Source organism: Electrophorus electricus, chromosome 17 (genome assembly GCF_041902795.1).
Source record: "Electrophorus electricus isolate QZ-2024a chromosome 17, ASM4190279v1, whole genome shotgun sequence".
Taxonomy (NCBI): domain Eukaryota; kingdom Metazoa; phylum Chordata; class Actinopteri; order Gymnotiformes; family Gymnotidae; genus Electrophorus; species Electrophorus electricus.
The window spans coordinates 16,122,954-16,143,126 of record NC_137513.1 but is presented as its reverse complement, the minus strand read 5'-3'; the positions used below and the strand labels follow the sequence as shown (position 1 = coordinate 16,143,126).

Sequence of the window (20,173 nt, the reverse complement as noted above, 5' to 3'; positions counted from 1 at the left end):
TTTAATATCCCCGGGATTCTCTCTCCCTGAAATGTTTGCTCAGTTTGTCCATGGAGATGCGGATCTGAGTGCCAATCAGGAAGTACTGCTGAAGGCCCTGCATCCACACAAAGTTCATCTTGACCTCACCCTTGGCGTCGCAGTACCTCATCAGGAACTGCTCGCTGCTGTAGCTCTCCTCCATCAGGGGGCAACGCACCAGCAAGAGGGTGACGGGTGAGCTCACACACCAGAAAGGCCTCAGAGCCTCATCCAGGATGGTCAGGGTCATCATACAGCAGTTCTATGGAGGAGGCCAGCATATCCCAAGCAGAACTTTTATTAGGGTTTCAAATGTAGCACTTTTTTTTTTAAACTACCTTTGTTTAACTACTTTTTGTATTTATTTCTGTAAGTGACTTATGCAATATTTCTGTTTTGTCTTGTGTAATCTGCTCAGAGCATTGTAATATATCACAGAGCAGGCACTATGAATTAAGTTTTTTAAAGTAATAGAACCTGATATGGTGACCAAAAGCTACAGCTAGCTACTGAAAGATACCAAGTCTAAAATTGTATCGTTAACTGAAGTTATTTCTAAGAGTTAGCTTCACCAGTTAGCTAACTGCCAACAACAGCTTCTATTCACTTGTAGCCCATGTAACTCTTGTCACTTAGCTAAATGGTCACAACACTATTCCAGTGTTACCTTGATGTCCCCCTGTAGCCTGTCCGTCTTCCAGGGGAAACTGATTTTGCCTGAGACGGGGGTATGTTCGGACAAATTGGCGATATTAATGGGTCTGAATTGCACAAATCCACCACGGATGTTATCTGTTTGTCAAAAACAAAACAAGGATATATAAACACTATGACTGACAAATTTGTCAATCTTTTGTTTTGCACTTATGCACACGTAAGGGTTGGTCTATGACTTCATAGAAAAGTGTGAGTATTGACTGCATATTGCTGATAACTGGTATTGAGCAGTTTGGCTGTGTGTGCAAAGATCTTACATCCAAATTGAAAAGTGTTATGACATGAAATAGTTAACCTCTCCCGTAGAGCAATGGGGAATAGCGCAGATGTATGATGCGTCTGACTGAGTTGTGAAGCAGGATGATCGCTGTGTAGCCCTGAAAAGTGTAGTCTGGGTCCATATCATCATACAAGGGGCTGATCTCCATTGGCCTATAGGTACTGCCATGTGGGCATGGGGGAACATAGTGGAAAGGAAGGGTTGATGCCAGCAGCACATAAAGAAAACTACAGCAAAGTGAAAACACATGCGCACACGACCAGCAGCATACCAGAACGGTGACCCAAGAAGACTTCTTTCCACTATTTTGTGGAAGTGCAAATTGGCCACGATGAAGGCAATTATCCATGTACCCTAAACCCCCATAAATAAAGCACAAAGTAAATATACAAACAAAAACCCACACAAGATAGAAACACATAGAAGAGCTCATATTAAAGTGTTTTTAAAGAGTTTTTCAAAAGCTCTATGAGCTTTTATTTGAAATGTAATAATGTTCACATAGCATCTGATTACCAACATACCTTCCAGATTCCCAAAGTAATTCCTTTATCCAAGGGCACTAGTTTCACCAACCGGTCTGACCCGAAGAACTTCCATTTGTCATCCCTATGCACCTCCATTTTACTTATCAGAGAGCGCCACCTTGGCCTGACCAAAAGTGGAATGTGAAGAGTAGAATAGCCTCACTTTCAGTAGCTGAGTGAATTTGTCATGAAGCACTCAGTGGTGCTCCACACTAGCAAGCACACTCCAGGTTAAGGGAACTAGATCATGTCATGCACTAGGGCTGCACAGTATATCGTTTGGTATTCATTAGCGCAAATACTGTCCTTACTGACACTGTATGTATTAGCAATACTGATATCACAGAAGACTACAATAAGCAAACGAGTCATCTAGCACACCACATAATTTATTGTGTGCTCTAACCATGTTACATCGAGGGATCTGCCAGTGTGTCAAAGTACAGGAAGGTACATCAGGGAGCGCACATACTGTCATACTGATAAATAAGTAAGCTGCTCTGGATAAGACCATCTGCAAAAATGTCATTAAATAAATAATAAATCACAATCAACACATGCAGCAATAAAACTGCAGGGTAATTTTTGCCGAGAGCAGGCAACCCATTATTCACTTGTGTTCCGGGGCACCACCGGCTTGCCGAACCACTCCGTGGAGCTGGAGGCTGGACAAGTCTTTGATCTTGGGCCACACACCGTCACACCAACACACTGTGACTGATGAGTCAGTGAAGAAGGCCTGACTCTGCTCGTAAACACTCATCCCTCCCTTATGGGTCAGTGTGATTTCCCAGCCCACACGCAGACTCCTAGCAAACAGAAAGAATTCTTTTGGGGGAGGTTTTTGTTTTGTTTTGTTTTTTAAGGGTGGTGAGGTGGTGGTGGAGAGGGTGGGGATTACCCATAGCACAATAAATAATGCTAAATAAACCCAAGACATTCTAAAACCTTAGGGAATCCACACCATTATAGGCTTGTTTCATAGACTGCATCAACAAAAACATGCACATTAAAATTTATCTTGAAGTTATAATTAACGGGTCACAATTCAAATCAGATTTCAGATATCATTAGAACTGCACTGTTTCAGAATTAAAGCATCAATCCAAAATGTGATGTTGGGTTTTAAATATATTTTTGCAGTATATAACAATTTTTCTCTTCTTGAAAGTTATTGTATTATAGAAAAGTAAGACCTGAGGACTTGCTCCGTTTGTGCAGGCATGCCTGTGTATGGGTTAATGTATCTTAGCTCTTTCTTCCAAAAGGTGTCTTTGTGGTATCCCATCTCTCTGAACAGCAGCCTCTTCCAAAACCCTGATGAGATGTCCTGGGTTGTAGTTAAGAAGTCAGTCATGATTGCTAGCTTGGGTCTACATTTCTTTCTTGCAATCTCACGGGAATACAACTCATACCACACAGCACTGAAATGGTAAATCAACGGGATTAATTAGATCAACCTGCCACTGGATGTTGATGTGTCATGAGGTCAATAGGAAAACACCTACTTGTCATTTGCAAGGTCATGAAACTGTCTGTTAACAAAGCCAACGCAAAAAAGAGAAGCAGCATCTAAATATGAGAAAATCTTCAGGATGACTTCAGGTGGCAGTCTAGAAAGTGATAAACTCAGTTAAGATGTTTTTCACAGACATGACACATACAAAAAACGGAACACATTAGTATACCTTATAAGACTCAAGTTACTTGCCTCTCAATATAATTTTCATGACTGCACAAGGAGGCGGCAGATGCGTTTGCGGTAGGAGGAAGGTGTGCTGCAAGAAACGTGGGTTTGGAGCTCTTAGCTTTCCGTCTGCGCAAAAAAGGAAAACAGCCAGTGTGAATTATTCAACAGTGCTCTAAATAAGATGGCGGGGTCGGGATCACTCGAGATAGCAGTGTTCATGACAACGTACTGATAAACCATGAATGGAGCCTGTAGCCTCATAACGTTACTGCTCTACTCAATGATCTGCCTTAAATGCTCAACTCTTAACACTCTGTAATACGGTGGACTAAAAAGTGACACTCATGAGTTGAGGTGGTGTGGTGTGGTAAACGAATTTGCGTATGATCTTCATCTACCTTGTCGTTCTGGGAGAATGCACAGATTTTCCTTTTTTGGCTCCAACTGAGGCTTCTCCGCATGTACCTGGTTGAGCCTTTTCGAGACCTTGCCTCAAACTCCGGAAGAACTGACCACGTCCAGTGGCCATTGGGGAAGACTAACAACTTGTGGGTTTTCTTTTCTTTGTTTTTGTTTGTTTGTTTTTATATTTTTGAGTTATTAGAAAAATGTGAGTGTATCTCGTGAAAGAAAAATAATTGCAAATAGCAACTATTCTAACTCTAATTTCCATTCAATTTAAAAGCCTGTCAACGTTGATCGATTACAGAGGTCTGGTACATGATAATGAGCTTTAGAAAAAATATATATATATCCGGTATTGTGGAATTGTGGGATTTATTAAATGTTTCCGAGATGGGTTTCGCTGCGTTAGCTACCATTTACAGTTAAGTATTGTTTCGGGTATTATGCTGCTTTAAAGAAATAAGTTTTAGCCTGTGGCTAACTGCAATGACTCCGAAAGACTTACCCATTTTTAAATTAATGGTTACTGGGCGACATCTACTCTGAAAAGGACAATCTACTGTGGCAGTGCGGATGCTACAGCGCGGTTATGATACTAATAAATAAAGAAAATTATTCCTATATAATAATAATGAAGAAGAAGAAGAAATACATAAATAATCTAAGGTGAAACCAAAGATGTGGATACGGAAATTGTTTCCTTTTCTATGGCTGCAAGAGTTCTGATATCTGTAAGATGTCAGTTTTTCTGGTTTAAAGACAGGAAAAATAAGCGAACCCTTTAACTGACTTTTTCCATTAAAATGGTGAAAGCGGTGTGCAGTATCTGTTTTTTTAAATAAAAATGAATGACTACCATGCCTTTTACTGTGGCGATATATTTCTTTTTTTTTTCTGATATGGAATGTAAGGTTAGTTTGTCGCATTTAGACAATCAGGTGCTAATCTCAATGTCTTGCTTATTCGATAATAAGTGCATAGAGGTCAATACTCTGCCAGGAAGTGATACATATAGAGCAATTAAGTTTGTACGCGAGGGAAGAGCGTAGGCTATGTGTATAGTCTGAAGCGCGAAACTGGAAATTTGTAGCGGATATAGGTTAAAAAAAAAAACCTACAGGTCCCAGTGTATTGCTTTAATTACGCTGAGGCCATTGTGCTCTGAAAGTAAACAGAGAGTTTAATACAGGCATAGTGAAACTAAATAACTTTACTCCAGGACCATGGTGCAACAAAAAGAACATACGTGTAAACAAAAATGAAATACAGGACCTTTTTTGTTAAATATTTGTTGTCAGTCTCAGGGAGTTGAGGAGTCTGATGGCATGGGGGACGAAACTGCTGCACAGTCTGGTTGTAAGGGCCCGGATGCTTTGGTACCTCTTGCCAGAGTGAGGACTTTGTGTCAGGGGTGTGTGGGATTATCCACGATGCTGGAAGCTTTTAAATGCCCATATTGAAGGAGAAAAAGTCCCTGATGATCTTTTTGGCTGTCCTCACTATTCTCTGCAGGGTCTTGCGGTCCGAGACCCTGATGCAGCTGCTCAGGATACTCTCTATTGTCTTTCTATACAACATATTTTTGTCCTTCTTTTTGTTTGTTTATTTTATTTTATAGAATTAACAATTCCACTTCAGGAAGCTTTTGAAAGGAAGAAGCCAAAGTACACAGCGGCTGAGGCGACAGAAGGTCACAAATTATCAATATATTCACAATTTAATATCTTACAGCTGACCTCTGGTATATGGTTGATATATAGCATTCACTATAAAGAAACAATTATTAGTGGGCAGCACTGCACATATATTGACCTATAATAAATATCAATTGGTGGGGTTATTCCCTCCTCCCTGGACCAACATCAGTTTGCCTATACTGATGTAGGCAATATTCGTCGACTATTCATTAACTATAGCTCCTCTTGTATTTCAGTTCTTCCCAGCACGCATGCTGCGAATCTACAAAACCTTATTCTCAGCTGTGTAACTGGATTCTGGATATTTTCTGTCAAACTGGATTCTGGATCGTTTCTGTGTAACTGATTTCAGAATTTGTGTAACCAACCGGCCACAAACGTTTGACCTGTATAAGCATGCCACTTTGTCCATTACAATAAACCCTGGAATGTCACAAGGCTTCACTGAGCACTCGGTTTTATATGCCTTCTTCATACATGACTGCAAACCTATAAGTCTAAAACCATAATAATGTTTACAGCTGATATAACTGTCATAGCACTGATTTCATACATTAATAAATCAGCCTGTAGAGACTAGCTCAAGAACCAAGAGACTTGGTGTTATGACAACAACCTAGCTCTTAACAAACCAGTTCCTTATTTCCAACCAACAAACTGATAATAATGATAACGATAATGAAAACAAAAACACAGTGAGCACCATCCCATGAGTATCAATGGAGAAATGGATAAGGAGTCCACATCAGTATTAGCGTTTGTATTTCTTTTGTATAGATTGCATTATAATTCCTTCTTACTTTTAATGCATTTACAGGCTTGCTCCAAACGATACTTTTATTGAGTACACTGGCATTAAAGGCTCTCTTGTAGGTTAGCTGTTTTTAAAACGTTCAAACAACATTTCCCATAGTTCACAGCTTCAAACGGGAAGTACTTCTTTAACAAGCAGCTCCCTGCGAAGGAGCTAGGGTAAATAATCGTTGAGGTTGTCAGTAAGTTAGTTGGTTATTTCGCTATAAGTGTCATTCAGGTCGCTTGAGGCAAGACCTTGAACGCGTTTTTTGCACAGAATGTCGTGTCCAGTCATTCACTCTGGTAAGCCCATTCCCTGTTAAATTTGATGTCTTCCATCACTTTACAGGCTAATGTTACTACAGAAAAAAACTGAGAGCACAGCTAGCTAATTCATAATGTGTGTTTACCATATTTATAATATAAGCGTTTTCACTGAAAATCCCCCTTTCTAACAGTAGCGGAGTTGAACCCCGCTGTGCTCCCACTGGACTGGCTCATAGGAACCTGGGAGTCGGACGAGCTGGGTGAAGGTTCCTTTCCCTCTATTGCACCTTTCCGATACGCCGAGACGTTGCATTTCTCCCATGTGGGACAACCCGTGATAAATTTTATGTAATTAAGTGTATTTAGTTAATAAAATTATGTATTAAGTAATTTAACCAAAACATACTAATATAAATGCTCGAAATATCTATAACCTACTCAAAATGTATCCCTAACAACCATCACTGGGTTTAATAATACACCAAACTAATTGTTATAATAATTTACATAAAGTTTTGTCTTTAAAGGTTTAATGCTTTTCATGCTGAGAGCAAAAAACCACTGCACAGAGAGTGTGGTTTCATCAGGATTCAGCCAGGCACCAATAATGTGGCCTTCATCATTGCACAGAACTCGGGTAGGAACCTTTAGACTGGAGACTAGCTTCTAAAATGTATAGGTCATCTAATAGCATTAATTATAAGACATCTGGTCCTAAGATCTGGCCTTCTGCTGCACAACAATAAAAGCTAGCTCTTTGTGTGCTGTCCACAGGTCTAGTGGAGATAGAGGAAGGAGAGCTGATTGGGCAGCAGCTGACCCTGAACAGCCGTGCCTTGGCCAGAACCTCTTTTGCCAAGGAGCCCTATGTTCAGCAGGTTTGTCAGCCATCTTCTAGCTCAGTTAATAGTGTCTGTAGTGCTGTCTGTCTTGTCTATGGGTTATGTGTTGGTAATCTGTGACCTTTGATCAGATTTCTAGGTTTATCCAGCTAAGACCAGATGGGAGACTGGAGCAGACCATGTCCATGGCACTGGAGAACAAGCCTCTGACCCAGCATCTGCACATTACATACCGTAGAGCTTCTTGAACACAGGAGAGCATGGAACCAGAGTAGCAGATGGTGAAAAACACCCTGCTCTTAGCGCTGAAGAAGATACTGTGCACAGCACAGTAATGACTAACTAGATTTTATGAATGTTGAGGATGGTGAACTGAAAAGTTACTTGTAACTGAAGCAACTGTTTTCTTCAAATATTAACCATTATAATTCTAAGTTTGACTGGCTATACATCTGGGAGTAGGTATTACAGAATTATACTAAATTGTGTACAGTTTGAGTAAAAGGAGATGGACCCTAATCAGCAAGCAGTCATTCTTTAGGCATAAAGCATATCTTCAAAATGTTACCTTATGAAATAACACTGAGTCTGTCCCGTCAGGATTTAGGTGTGAATGTTGGTATGCATGCATATGTGTTTAACAACACAGTTCTACAGATATAAAAAAAAAAAATTGTGCCATCTAGATACTTAAATGTATTTCTCATGCATAACCTGTGCTTTCTATAGATCTAATAGCTATAGTTTTAAGGTTATTCTCAGGTTTTAAAACAGTGACCAAATCATTTTTAGAAAGAACCATTTCTTCCAAATTTCTTTCGGATTATATTGTGAATATACATTGGTTGAAAATTGGCCATCTCTATGAGGAAACCTAAAACATGATAACACTAAACAATATGACAAGTGTTCAAGTTTTAGAAACTAACATACTTCTAAATAATCCGACTAATATGAGCGTACAGGGATTGTTGGTTCATCACTTCATAAGTAAGACTACATTAAAATTGTATGAGCTTGTACAAATAGCATTGGTTTTAGTTTTAGGTTATTTAAGTGCAGTTTGTTGAAGGTTGTACATACATTTGTAGGGCCAGGTGTTTTTCAATGTGTACCATTATGTGCAACTATATGCTGCGTGAACGGTCATATAATGTAAACAATATGCTACTGATAATCCTTTTTTGTTTTTTTAATTTTCATGTTCTGTTTAATCAGTATATGCTTAATACTGATAAAATCTTTATTTTAACATACATATAGCAAAGAGTGGAAATGGTTCATGCATACACAACACACAAAGATTCATAAGTGCATTATTCTACATCCTTTGGCATGTTTTGCCAAAAAAATGTAATGGAATTTAAAAATGAACTAGGTTTACAATTTAAAAAATTTAAATATATATAGAAAGGTCTTATTCAAAGAGGATCTAAGGGTAGGATGAATCACCTAGAATCGTGCTTTGGTGTGACAAAACGGATCTGATGACTGAGCTATAAATCCAGAGCTTGTCCAGGAATGTTGTTTCTGCTCTATGAATATGGCCACTAGACATTATTTTCACCACTCCACAAGGCTGCCGCTACACATTTGATCATTTCCATCCTCTTGTCTCATTAACAAATGTTTGCATGAATTCCAGCAAATGGGTAACGACGTAGACTGATATCTTAAGGAGTGCATTATAGTGCAGAACCACTGGGTGGAGCTATTTGCTATTTTGAAGAAAGTGAATGAGCAGTAAACATGTATCCATCAAGTAGTTATGGATAGGAAACAACCTCTCTTGCCTTGGCCTGGCCAAGTGCTACTTCATTAGGTAGACATACATAGTCTTCACAAGGTGTCTCCAGGTTGACACAACTGCTGATAACCAATGGTATTGTGCAGTATTGTCCAAGCTTGTCACACACTTTGAAATGTCCCCCTGGAAGAATAGAGTATAGACATTAAAATTAGGTTAGTCCTCTGATTTTACATTTTCTTGCATTAAAACAGTGCTTTTCAACCCCAGTGTTGAGACCTCATGCTCAGCACATTGTTTTTTTCCCACCCAACATGTATCAAAGGCTTGCTAGTTGCCTGATGAGTACAATTGATGTAACTGAATGAGAGCACCAGATGGGAATTATGAACTGCAGAGCATGGGGTGCCCAGGTCTAGGTCTGAGAGGCACTACATTAGATGTGCCTCTAACCCATCCTCCTCTCTTCTTAAGCCAGGATGCCAGGCTCTTCCCAACTAGCTCCCCAAGACTCTCCACTATGGTGTGCAGCATGGCTGGATGGCCCTGTCTCACACAGTCCACTGCAAGGCCTCCTGCGACTGCAAAGATGGCCACCACCTTACCCCATGTGATTCCTAAGGGAGGCAGAGGCAGAAGGTCTCTACTAGAACAATCCATAAAGTCTTTAAAATTTAAACATGTGATAAAATCTCCAGAGATCATGGTCACAAACAAACAATGTACAAATACAATGTAAACTTTACAGTTAATAGCACTTTAAAAGGTAAAATAACTAAGAATGACTACAATACAAATGGCATTTCAGCACTAAACAAACTCACATGTGCATAGATATTTTCCCAAAGTCGCATGAAGTCATTTCACCCATTATAATCCAAGGACAGATGAGTGGGGAAAAATTGCAAACATTTGCTAATAAATTCGGTTTCTGGGGGTATAATGCATGACATTGTAACTGAATAATTCTAATTTTAAAGTCACTTGTCCAAGCTCAGTTGCTTTGAAGCTATTGAAATAGGACTGTCTGCTGAAACTGTTTGGTCACTTATCACTGAAAAATTATCAGAATACTTCCACAACCCTGTCTCAAAAAAAGTAAAAAATAGTAAAAACATAATACAAAGTCAAGCACAGTGGTGAATATATACCCTTGAATATATATACCCACAGTGGTGAATACATACCCTTAACATTACCTGGCTGAATCCCAGCCTGCTTTAATTTGGTTGGAAACTATTTTTGTACCATGTGAATGAACCGATTTCATCAAAATACCCACAGAACACTGATCTGGAACATTTGAGACTGGTCAGGATGCACCAGTAAATACACAAAAAGATTGTTAGAGGGCTTGTTTTCACATCATTGGTGTTCTGCACCAATATTGTGATAATGTACTTCATAAAAAAATTAAATCCTGACTCTTTCAGAAGCCATATCTCCAGACACTGTGTCTATAAACAAGGGGATAGAATTGTAACCCAAATCCAGCTCTGTCAGACTCAGAAGTAGCTTAGTTGCAAACTTTAACTGGAACGCTATGAAGCCACACTCTGAAGAGTCTGGCATTGGACTGCATTCAACAACATCATAGATGTTTCCATACACTCACACACACAAACACACACACACACAAAAAAAAAGCCTTTGTGAAAGTCAGTAGAGTCCCCTGCACAATAAGCCTTCCCACACAGGTCAGTATTGCTTCCCTATACCCCACTTATGTCCCCAAATAGAAAATGGTAAAATTAAACAGAAGGAAAGGTTAAAAAGGTTGTGAGAAAAGTGGAGAGCAGTGAAGCAAAGATGCCAATGTTATGGAGTACATTTAGGGAAAGAACCTTTTAGTGCAATAAGTCCTAGTATTAGAGCTAAGGGAAAATGCGGTGCAGTCTGTGCCAGGAATGTAAGCATACCCTTATTTGGCAGTTTTGAAAGCACCTAATGCTAGTTATTAATGAGTGCATCCATTTCTGAAAGATAACATATGTAGTGTAGTGTATCGTGATCCTACCAACTGTGCCATGACAGAGAAGAATAATTTTAACCATAATTCCCTGAAGAAACACTTAGCCCTAATGATGAATGATGTATACCCTCTGCAACATAAAGTAGAAATACATAAAAACTCGACTGCCATTATTTGCTGATTGGTGATTAGTGCATACAAATCTTATTACACTACCAAAATTGACATCTGACTAGCAAACATGCACATGCTCAAATTTAGAGCTAGATGGTGTTCGTAAATCGAAAGCTTCACTGGCTTTGGGTTTGGAAGGCATTAGTCTCACAAAAAAGTCATGATAAAGCAACCAATATTTTTTAAAAAGCTTGAATAAGGTGATCTTTCTTTCTTTCTTTGTTTAATACAGAATAGATATTAACAGTAATTAATTACATCTGAGGATTGCTTTAATGAAGGGCCTATTTTTGCAGGGCATGCATAACTGTTGGACATAGTTACTGAGATTATAGGTACACTTGAACAAAATCAGGTCTTAAACACATCTTTAAGATCACTATCTCAGTGACTTACCCAAGGAGAGGATCTCTGTTGCTACAGATAGAAATGCATCTATCACCATGGTCTCCGTTGCCACAGATATTCTGAGCTGCTTTGCAACATTTCGATACAAGTATGGCTGCAAGTAATCCAGTTCATCACCTATAAAATTATTTGGGGAAACCACAAACCCATTTTAGACTCAGCTACATCCACACATCCTTATAGAATATAATCTATATAATAATATAATAGGGCGCATCTAAATTTCTTACCTAACTTAAGAAGCACCCTTAATACATCTCCAAGCGCTCCATCTGGGGCTGGTAGACCAGGTTCCACTTTTGACCAACTGAGTCCTTCCCGAATGATTCGAGAGCACATGAAGTACCTACAAAGCATCATGGACTGGGAAACTAGATCTCTGTCCGTGAGAGTTCGGTTGAACAATTCCATCCCCACCACAGCGACGAACGTCAAGGAAAACGACCCAGTTATTAGTTCACTGAAAAATACCCGATTCATCAATAACCGAATGAAGAGCCCATTTATGTTTTGCTTTTTTGTATATACGGTTATTATATTTTCTTTGCCAAAAATGAAAACTCTGTGATTTGTCGTTTTCTTTATCCTCTGTAAAACCACGTCTTTCGCTGAAATGTAAAAAGCCGATACAAAAAAACTACAGGGCAAACAAACAATCCACCTAAAATCGCGTTGTGACCAAATTTATTCTATCAAATGGTCATTTACTGATAGGTATTGTTTCATTTTAGAGTATACTGCATGAAAGTGTAAACTCGCAACCGTTAATAAATTAATTCTATACCTCTTGAAGTTGAAGGGAGCGTATTAATTGGCGTGGCATATTCAAAAGCATCTGAGTGGAACCGAAACTTTCCTAGTCCCATAAATTCGTGCGCAAAAAAGTGACGTTTCCGCCGATTACCAGTTGCGCTCCTGTTGGACATCTAGAACCATATGGTAATCACGCTCAATGAAAGCTTATCTCTACCGAATATAAAACACTGCTCTAAAGTCCAGGTAACCTATTACGCCTGTGTGGTGTGCACAGCGCTCTAGAATGTACTCACTGATTGTCTATAAGTAGCCTAAAGCTTCTTTTTTTTACTTAGAGATGGGGACTTTAATCTTACGTATCAAACAAAACAAAGCATTAATATAGGACAACGATATGCGTTCATTTAAAAATCGTGAGCTTGTCTATAGTAAATCACTTAGGATACTAACAGTAGGATGAAGCCAAGCTTCATTCATGCGTTGCAGCATTAGAATTACATGATTTTACTTATAGTCAACTAATAATGTAATACCATAATTGAGATGTAAGAATTTAAGGATGTTTTGGTAGAGTAAGGCCTGTTTTATTTTACTGCGTTTGAAGGAGTTCATCTAAATCAGTAGATTAATTTAGGCCTAGTAGATTTTACGTTTTTATGTGACGAAGGATGTCTCTCAAAAATATTTAATTAATGAAAGACCGAAAGGATCTCCTTCCTAGTAATCCTCGTACCAGTTGAGTATTTTACAGAGCAGGAGCGCACTGAGAAAGGCTGGTTCGGAAAGACCTTACCAACCGTGTAAAATTTGTAGAACAAAACTGAAAAGTTAGTCTAGAGGCTAAAATAATACTGCGGATAAGACCGATGCATGTTTCTGTACACTGCAATTCCCACAATTCTGCACTGTAGTAACCAGCCTGTTGCGCAGGCGCTTTGAATGCTATTATTTTGTCCTCCTGCAAGCAATAAATGAAGACTCGCCCCAGCGTGCTTCGATTAGAGTAAAAATATTTATACACGGAAACGGATTTGCTTTCATGTCGGCATTTTCTTACATGGAGTTATACGATACCTGACTATCATTCTCGCAAGGCATCGGGATCCATCATTAGAGATTCGAGGCCGAAAACACGGCAGACGGGTAGCACTTGTAGAGATATTTATATATGTATTAATAGCTGGCTAGCTAACTTGTGGAAATAAGGAGGAAGGGTAGGGCACCCAAGAATTCGTGAGCGCCTTCCCTTTGGCAAAAAGGGCTTAATCTGCCCTCAGTCAACTTGCCGACAGGATGGCGCACCTTCGTGACATACAGAATCAGGTAAATTTTCAGGCTTCAAGCACATACATAGCCCAGGCTTTGAACATTGAATAGGGCTGATTTGCCCAGGCGATCGTTGGTCGCAGCATCTTAAGATGTCAGTGCGATTTTTGTTTAGTCCGTTGGGTTTGCCTGTGCTTGCGTTGAATGATGGAAGCTAGTTGCTTTGTCAGGAAACGTTTCTTAGCCCGATTCCGTTTAGCTTTAAGTCGTGACACCTGAAACTTCAGCTAAACAAGTTCTAAGTCTTATTTCGTGTGTCATATGAGGTAAGGTAAATACACTTCTTGTGAATGAACACCTCATTTCTCGCTATTCAAGCTAGCGATGGAGACGAATTAGAATCGACATAGGCCGAAATGCTCCTATTTATTTATGCTGACATTTCAACACAAACGGGGCCTATTTGATTAAAAGGTGAAATGTTAGGAAAGAGGGACGGACCTCACATACTTGAGCCACGTCTCTGATGCATCACTCTCTCTCCCTTTGCCTTCAGAATGCCCGTCTCGACCCAGAAGAGTATTTTACAAAGCAGGAACGCATCGGTAAAGGCTCGTTTGGAGAGGTCTACAAAGGCATTAACAACCGCACCAAAGAGGTGGTGGCCATCAAGATAATCGACCTCGAGGAGGCCGAGGATGAGATCGAGGACATTCAGCAGGAGATCACCGTCCTTAGCCAGTGTGACAGTCCTTATGTCACCAAATACTACGGTTCATATCTGAAGGTGCATAGCATGTGATTTTAGTTTCTAATAGCTGATATGAATGTCTTGTAACTATGTTTGTAACCATAAAGAGCAATACTCATAATCTTATACCCCTAAACTTAACCAACCATACCATTCATATAATCTAACCCTATATCTACAACTCACTTTAACCAGCCATGCCCTGCACATCACCTACCCCAAACCATTAACTTTCAAGTTTTTCATGTAACCCACCCCTATCCCTGACCCTTGCTTTACCAACTGTGAATAACATGTCATACATAAAAATGTTTCATATGGATATCTAGATGGCACAGTTGCTCGCGGACCAGTGATTCAATGCAGTATCTTAAACCACTGTAGTCTTAAATATATTTCTCTTTCGGCACTGGGATCTTAAAAGATGCTCTCTGAACAGGCCCAGTCTTGATTATGCTTTTTTATAACAGCTTTGCTGGGAAACTAAAAGCCACTAGCCCCAACCATTCAAGCTGAGGGTTGTGTGTTGAATTGAATACAGTATTACAGGAGTAAAAGACTACCCCACCCCTTGTCACCTTAATTTTGGTTATTTAGTACGCAAGCTGGAATTCTTGACTTGTTTTTGGAATGCACTTCCTTTTTTCTAACATTTCACAAGCTGGTTAGTTTCACGGTGCTGGCACTGGTAGCACTATTGCTAACTGTATCACCTGGAATTCCAAGCTAAAGGCTGAAGACATACAGTATAAACAATAAAGGAACCAGCACATACACATGCTCTTAATGTGCTTAGCTGTGTTTTGGGGAACTTGGTACTGTTGTAACATGGTATATAATTAAAAACACAATTTCTCTGTACACATATTTTCATGTTCCCTTATTTTTTGGTGTCTTCACAGGGAACTAAACTGTGGATCATTATGGAGTATTTGGGAGGAGGCTCTGCTCTAGACCTTGTAAGTTGTGCAGCATGAGACAAATGTATTCATGTAGAGAATTCACAATGCAGGTCTCTTGGTGTCGGGGCGGGTGTGAAGTCGCCAAACTTGTCTGAGAGCTGTTCACCTTTCTCCCCTGCAGCTGCGCCCTGGACCCCTGGAGGAGACCTACATTGCTACTATATTAAGGGAGATTCTGAAGGGTCTGGAGTACTTGCACTCAGAAAGGAAGATTCATCGTGACATTAAAGGTGACCACTGTGAACACACTCATGCACCAGCACGTGGTATCTTATGGGGCATGGCAGCACTGAAAGGGGACTTTGGAGTCATGTGAGATTTAATTTGATTTGATAAGCTGTCAGAGCCCCTTAACCAGTTTAGGTCTCTATAGTACTCTCCTGCCATAACCAAATTTCTCTCTCTCTCTCTCTCTCTCTCTCTCTCTCTCTCTCTCTCTCTCTGTGTCTCTGTCTGTTCATTAATGTTGCATGGTAAAGTAGGTAATAAGAAAATGGATATCAAAATTGTAAGATGGTAACAGCATTTTTAACCTTCTGCGCTTAATGACAATGTGCCCAGATTTGCTTTATGTTGCATTCATCAAAAATATAAGCACCGTGTCTAAGGTCGTAGAGTATCTGTGCTGTGTGTGTGTGTATATAACCATAGTGTGACACAATGTCAAAGCATGCTAGCATGAGCTTTGTTTGCTAAGCATACTGTTCATTGTATGCTGTACAGAAGCAGAGTTGTCAATAGAGTGGATAACATCAATTTGTTGGTGAGCAGAAGCATATAATGTGGCAGCATTTTACATGGAAGACAGAAGAAGAAGGTGACTCTGGAATTTTAAAGTGGTGCAACTGTTGTGCAAAGGTCAGCCTTTACTGGCCTCTAGTGACCTATTTTGACCCCAGGGTTAGCAGTTTTAATATACCTTTTAGTACATGTTTATACTATAAATGCACTTATTACTGTGTGTGCAAACATGTATGGATACAAGCTTTTATATATAAGTATACCCCAAAAAAAATCAAGACTACACCTGCCCTGTTTTCAAAATGGGCCATTCTGAAAAATGACTCTGGAAACATGTCTTAACTGTGCAGAGAACAAGGCAACTTACAATCAGGAAACTAACCTCTGAGCATGTAGAATTAACTTAAATATGATTTGCTGAATCATACTAGAGGTGTAGCTATAGGTGTATGTATGCCTAATAAAGTAACCATTCATTTCACAATTGTTAATGTGTACCAATTTGATTTGAAACACTTGGTCCCAAAGCTGGTATCTCCATCAATCACAGTTTGGCATCAATCAAACCCAGATGTGCCTTTGTTCTGTCTAAAAGCACAGAGGCCTTGCTGTTGGTGACACTGTTGCCGATGTGTTTGTGTTTGTGGCAGCTGCCAACGTGCTGCTGTCTGAGCAGGGTGACGTGAAGCTGGCTGACTTTGGCGTGGCTGGCCAGCTGACAGACACACAGATCAAGAGGAACACATTTGTGGGAACGCCGTTCTGGATGGCCCCAGAGGTCATCAAACAGTCTGCGTATGACTTTAAGGTGGGTTCTGGTACAGTTCTGGGTCCAGTTGTTCTCTAGCTACACACAAACATTTTGAGCTTTAACCTTACATGCAAATTCAGCCTTGTCCTAGACAAAAGTGGTAATGGTGAATCAATAGTGACTGATATAAGGGATAAGACCATGTTATGCTGAATTATTCTTATATTTGAGTTCTGCCAGAAGACTATAGACTCTTAGGAGTTATTTGGGATTTGAGAAGCTCTGAAAGCTCATTTCAAAGTGGTCATATGTTGTGGACAGTGGTGCAGCAAAGTTTTTATTGTGGCAGCAGATGATTCCAGCATATTAGGCATTGTTATATTTGAAATGACATTGTTGCTTTTAAAAGATCATTGGTTTCCCAGTTAGTAGTACACACATGTTAGTTCGGTTAGCGGTATTTTGACTTTAGTTGTCGTCTTTCAGCAAAAGTACCCAGTAAGAGGATTTTTAATCATAAAATGTTTAATATATTTTTTCTTTTAAATGTGGTTGTTGGTTGCAGGCGGACATCTGGTCCTTGGGGATCACAGCTATTGAGCTAGCCAAAGGGGAGCCCCCAAATTCAGACTTGCACCCCATGCGTGTGCTCTTCCTCATCCCCAAGAACACCCCCCCAACTCTAGAGGGCTCCTACAGCAAACCTTTCAAAGAGTTTGTAGAGGCATGCCTCAATAAGGACCCGCGATTTGTGAGTACTCGCATACCAATAGACTCCACAAGAAGAGAAGTTTAACACAAATTGGTCACACAAAGTCTTTTTTTGCTTCCTTGTCTCAAAACATGATGAACAGGAACCCTCTAAACATCAGTTGGGGAATTCTCCTCCTTTCAATTGCAGTGAATGTTTGTGAATTTGGGACACTGCTGTTCTTTTCCTCTGCAGAGACCCACAGCTAAGGAGCTGCTGAAACACAAGTTCATCACACGCTACACCAAGAAAACGTCCTACCTGACGGAGCTTATTGACCGCTACCGCCGCTGGAAGTCAGAAGGCCATGGAGAGGAGTCCAGCTCGGACGACTCTGACATGTAGAATTTCAAACATTCCTCCACCATCGAATTAGATTGGAAGTTAATGACTGAACACCTTGGCTTTGAGACCTTGATCACCTTGAACTTTTTTAGCACATTTAACCCTTTTGAAAACGTCATGACTTTGTGTAGACTAAGATGTCAAGATATGGAGAAAAATATGTACATGCATATTTTGATTGCAATATGCTTTTGATGCATCAAAACAAATGATGACCCCTTAATGTGATTGATTACAGACTGGTCCGTATTATTTTTAACAAATTCCTTTACACTTGTTTGACCATCTGAACCATACTATGATTCATGGAGACACCCACAGAATGCTCATTTACGATGTCTGAGATTGGACAGGATGCTCGCAGTATACAAAAAAAATGTGATATGTTAGACTTCATTTGCATATTGCAGCCATACAATATTACAGTGGCCTTACAATATTAGTATTGGGGGGGGGGGGGGGGGGGGGCAATATTGTAATAATTCACAAATGATACATCATGCAACCATAGTGCTAACTTAGCTGCACCATGTACTCAACTCCACAATATAATCATTTTTGGATAAAGTTTTAACCTGACTACACAACCAGCAGTGTTTCTGCAAATAGGATTGGAGGGCTGAGACTGAAGCAGAATTCTTTTTGCTGTGCTGGGTCTGTCTTGCACACAGGGATGGAGAGGGTGACGAGAGAGACCAGTGTCCCATGTGGACCTTCCCCACCGTGCGGCCGAGCTCTATGGCCAAGCTGCAGAAAGGTTACCCCAGTACAGACTCTGAGGTGAGGCTTGCCCCCCCCCCTTCTTCTTTTCAAGTGATCAACATTCAGAAATGATTAGTCGTCTGTTTCATTGGAAAGAGCCGAACAAACTTTTTGTGTGTAATAGGCAGCGGAGGCAGTGAAGAGGCAGCCCAGGTCCCAGTGTTTGTCTGCACTGGTCTCGCCCATCTTCAGAGAGGTGTCCTTACTGTCACTTGATACGCGTTTACATCGTGCACTCCATCCCATACATTTTACATAGTTTTATTTGTAGGGTACTTTCTCTCTTTTGTTAGCTACAGACTTAACTGTCAATACACTTCACATGTAAATTTAACTCTGACATTTAACAGGAGTTGTGAGGGTCTAAACATATTAGCCTTACAGTACTGTATATGGTACCAAATCATGGTGCTAGCAGAATTCCACTGTAAGGAGCTACGGGCGGAGATGCGATTAAGGATTTTAATTTGCTCGGGACTTCTCCGCAGTTGAAGGAGAAGAGACGAGTGAGTGGAGGCGGAATGGGGGCGATAGAGGAACTGGAGAATGCCTTTAACTTGGCAGAGGAGTCTTGTCCTGGCATCTCCGACCTGCTCGTCACACATGTCATGGCAAGAGTGTGCAGGTGAGGTGCAGAGAAATGCATTGCTTAACACTTGTTGTTCTTTTTGTTTTTTAATGCTATATTTCTGATATTCTAGTTAAGACAGCGCTGATGTACAGAAATTGACATACATTTCTGTTCCATTGTCGCTCTGCTCTTAAGTACTTTCCTTCCTTGTTTTTCCATTTTCAGGTTTGCTTTAAATGGCAACGGAAATACCACGCCATCATCACGGTGAAGCCCACCCTGGCCTGGTTCCAGCCTTGATCCCTCTGACCTAACCCACTCGGTTACCATAACCTCATTCGGACCACCTTAAACACCTCCAATCCCAACAGATCTTTTAGTTATAATTAAATATTTTTACAGTTAGTTTCTTTATAGAATGGAAAGTATTTAAGAGACAAAAAAGCCATGACATTGAGAACGCTGTGTTTACCTGTTAGATCAAAAATCCCATTATAAAAATTTATGGAAATATTGAATTGTGTGGGGTTTTTTTGTCATATTTGGATCAGGATGTAGACCTATTTTTTTTCTTTTTTTAGACTTATGATTCATAATCCTGCGGGCAGGTTTTACCGTGACACACAGCAGAGTGGAAGAGTGGCAGCTTGAACAGATAGGAGCTCTTCAGTTTCTTCACTATCCCACCCCTGCTCTCTTCGAGTGCACAGCACACCTGCATGAGTTGAGCTGCTCTCCTCATATAGCAATGGTGGGTGCTGGCCTACAGACTTCTGCTTCCATCCCATTGGGGAGCATCCTCTTCAGCACAATTTGACCAGCTCCCCCCAGTCTTCCTAGTTTGTTGACTCCTAGCCCTATTCCTAGAGAATCTGCCATGTTACAAGCATATAGTCAAATATGTCAAGACAACCCCTGCATAGGTGAGTCACAGCTGTACACTGGGATGCATGTTCTGTCCCATCCCTGGGCATT

At 40.2% G+C, this 20,173-nt stretch overlaps 4 protein-coding genes and 1 long non-coding RNA gene across 6 annotated transcripts; 3 read left to right on the top strand and 2 right to left on the bottom strand.

Moving 5' to 3' along the window:
- Position 1: 1 nt before the first annotated feature.
- zgc:161973 (F-box only protein 15) lies at positions 2-3,942 on the bottom strand. Its single transcript, XM_027026401.3, has 10 exons — positions 3,634-3,942; positions 3,257-3,361; positions 3,054-3,158; positions 2,742-2,969; positions 2,160-2,354; positions 1,543-1,669; positions 1,290-1,372; positions 1,034-1,179; positions 689-813; positions 2-283 (listed from the first exon to the last, which is right to left on the bottom strand). Exons 1-10 carry the CDS (start codon positions 3,762-3,764, stop codon positions 2-4), a joined length of 1,527 nt encoding a protein of 508 aa, XP_026882202.2. The 5' UTR covers positions 3,765-3,942.
- A 55-nt stretch (positions 3,943-3,997) lies between these two features.
- On the top strand, positions 3,998-5,764 carry LOC145651865 (uncharacterized). Its single transcript, XR_014117943.1, has 3 exons — positions 3,998-4,061; positions 5,259-5,330; positions 5,574-5,764. It is a non-coding gene; the product is annotated as an uncharacterized LOC145651865 (long non-coding RNA).
- A 515-nt stretch (positions 5,765-6,279) lies between these two features.
- thap4 (THAP domain containing 4) lies at positions 6,280-8,497 on the top strand. Its single transcript, XM_027028248.3, has 5 exons — positions 6,280-6,435; positions 6,591-6,747; positions 6,927-7,036; positions 7,174-7,277; positions 7,373-8,497. The coding sequence occupies exons 1-5, from the start codon at positions 6,411-6,413 to the stop codon at positions 7,487-7,489; spliced, it is 513 nt and encodes a 170-aa protein (XP_026884049.1). The 5' UTR covers positions 6,280-6,410; the 3' UTR covers positions 7,490-8,497.
- Positions 8,498-8,630: 133 nt separating this feature from the next.
- On the bottom strand, positions 8,631-12,813 carry bokb (BCL2 family apoptosis regulator BOK b). Of its 2 annotated transcripts, XM_027028236.3 has the most exons (4): positions 11,773-12,807; positions 11,531-11,659; positions 9,442-9,605; positions 8,631-9,171 (listed from the first exon to the last, which is right to left on the bottom strand). In XM_027028236.3, exons 1-4 carry the CDS (start codon positions 12,020-12,022, stop codon positions 9,052-9,054), a joined length of 663 nt encoding a protein of 220 aa, XP_026884037.2. In that variant the 5' UTR covers positions 12,023-12,807; the 3' UTR covers positions 8,631-9,051. The 2 variants fall into 2 exon arrangements, with proteins under 2 accessions (XP_026884037.2, XP_081555822.1); XM_081699696.1 differs by lacking the exon at positions 9,442-9,605 and having other exon boundaries at positions 11,773-12,813.
- Positions 12,814-13,232: 419 nt separating this feature from the next.
- On the top strand, positions 13,233-19,716 carry stk25b (serine/threonine kinase 25b). The gene is made up of 11 exons (XM_035534484.2): positions 13,233-13,621; positions 14,121-14,351; positions 15,218-15,274; positions 15,399-15,507; positions 16,669-16,826; positions 17,335-17,520; positions 17,716-17,861; positions 18,537-18,645; positions 18,752-18,823; positions 19,116-19,252; positions 19,424-19,716. Exons 1-11 carry the CDS (start codon positions 13,592-13,594, stop codon positions 19,467-19,469), a joined length of 1,281 nt encoding a protein of 426 aa, XP_035390377.1. The 5' UTR covers positions 13,233-13,591; the 3' UTR covers positions 19,470-19,716.
- Positions 19,717-20,173: the final 457 nt, after the last annotated feature.

Excerpts from the sequence above, each read along its gene's own strand:
- stk25b (XM_035534484.2), top strand. The coding sequence starts at position 13,592 with ATGGCGCACCTTCGTGACATACAGAATCAG. Across the intron at positions 15,275-15,398 it reads GAGGCTCTGCTCTAGACCTT|CTGCGCCCTGGACCCCTGGA; the intron begins GTAAGTTGTGCA and ends TCTCCCCTGCAG. Across the intron at positions 18,824-19,115 it reads TCTCGCCCATCTTCAGAGAG|TTGAAGGAGAAGAGACGAGT; the intron begins GTGTCCTTACTG and ends ACTTCTCCGCAG.
- zgc:161973 (XM_027026401.3), bottom strand. The coding sequence starts at position 3,764 with ATGGCCACTGGACGTGGTCAGTTCTTCCGGAGTTTGAGGCAAGGTCTC. Across the intron at positions 2,970-3,053 it reads CATGACCTTGCAAATGACAA|TGCTGTGTGGTATGAGTTGT; the intron begins GTAGGTGTTTTC and ends TTACCATTTCAG. Across the intron at positions 814-1,033 it reads CCCATTGCTCTACGGGAGAG|ATAACATCCGTGGTGGATTT; the intron begins GTTAACTATTTC and ends TTTGACAAACAG.
- thap4 (XM_027028248.3), top strand. The coding sequence starts at position 6,411 with ATGTCGTGTCCAGTCATTCACTCTG. Across the intron at positions 6,436-6,590 it reads GTGTCCAGTCATTCACTCTG|TAGCGGAGTTGAACCCCGCT; the intron begins GTAAGCCCATTC and ends CCTTTCTAACAG. Across the intron at positions 7,037-7,173 it reads CATCATTGCACAGAACTCGG|GTCTAGTGGAGATAGAGGAA; the intron begins GTAGGAACCTTT and ends TGCTGTCCACAG.
- bokb (XM_027028236.3), bottom strand. The coding sequence starts at position 12,022 with ATGAATCGGGTATTTTTCAGTGAACTAATAACTGGGTCGTTTTCCTTG. Across the intron at positions 11,660-11,772 it reads AAGGGTGCTTCTTAAGTTAG|GTGATGAACTGGATTACTTG; the intron begins GTAAGAAATTTA and ends ATAATTTTATAG. Across the intron at positions 9,172-9,441 it reads TTAAGAAGAGAGGAGGATGG|GGGGACATTTCAAAGTGTGT; the intron begins GTTAGAGGCACA and ends CTATTCTTCCAG.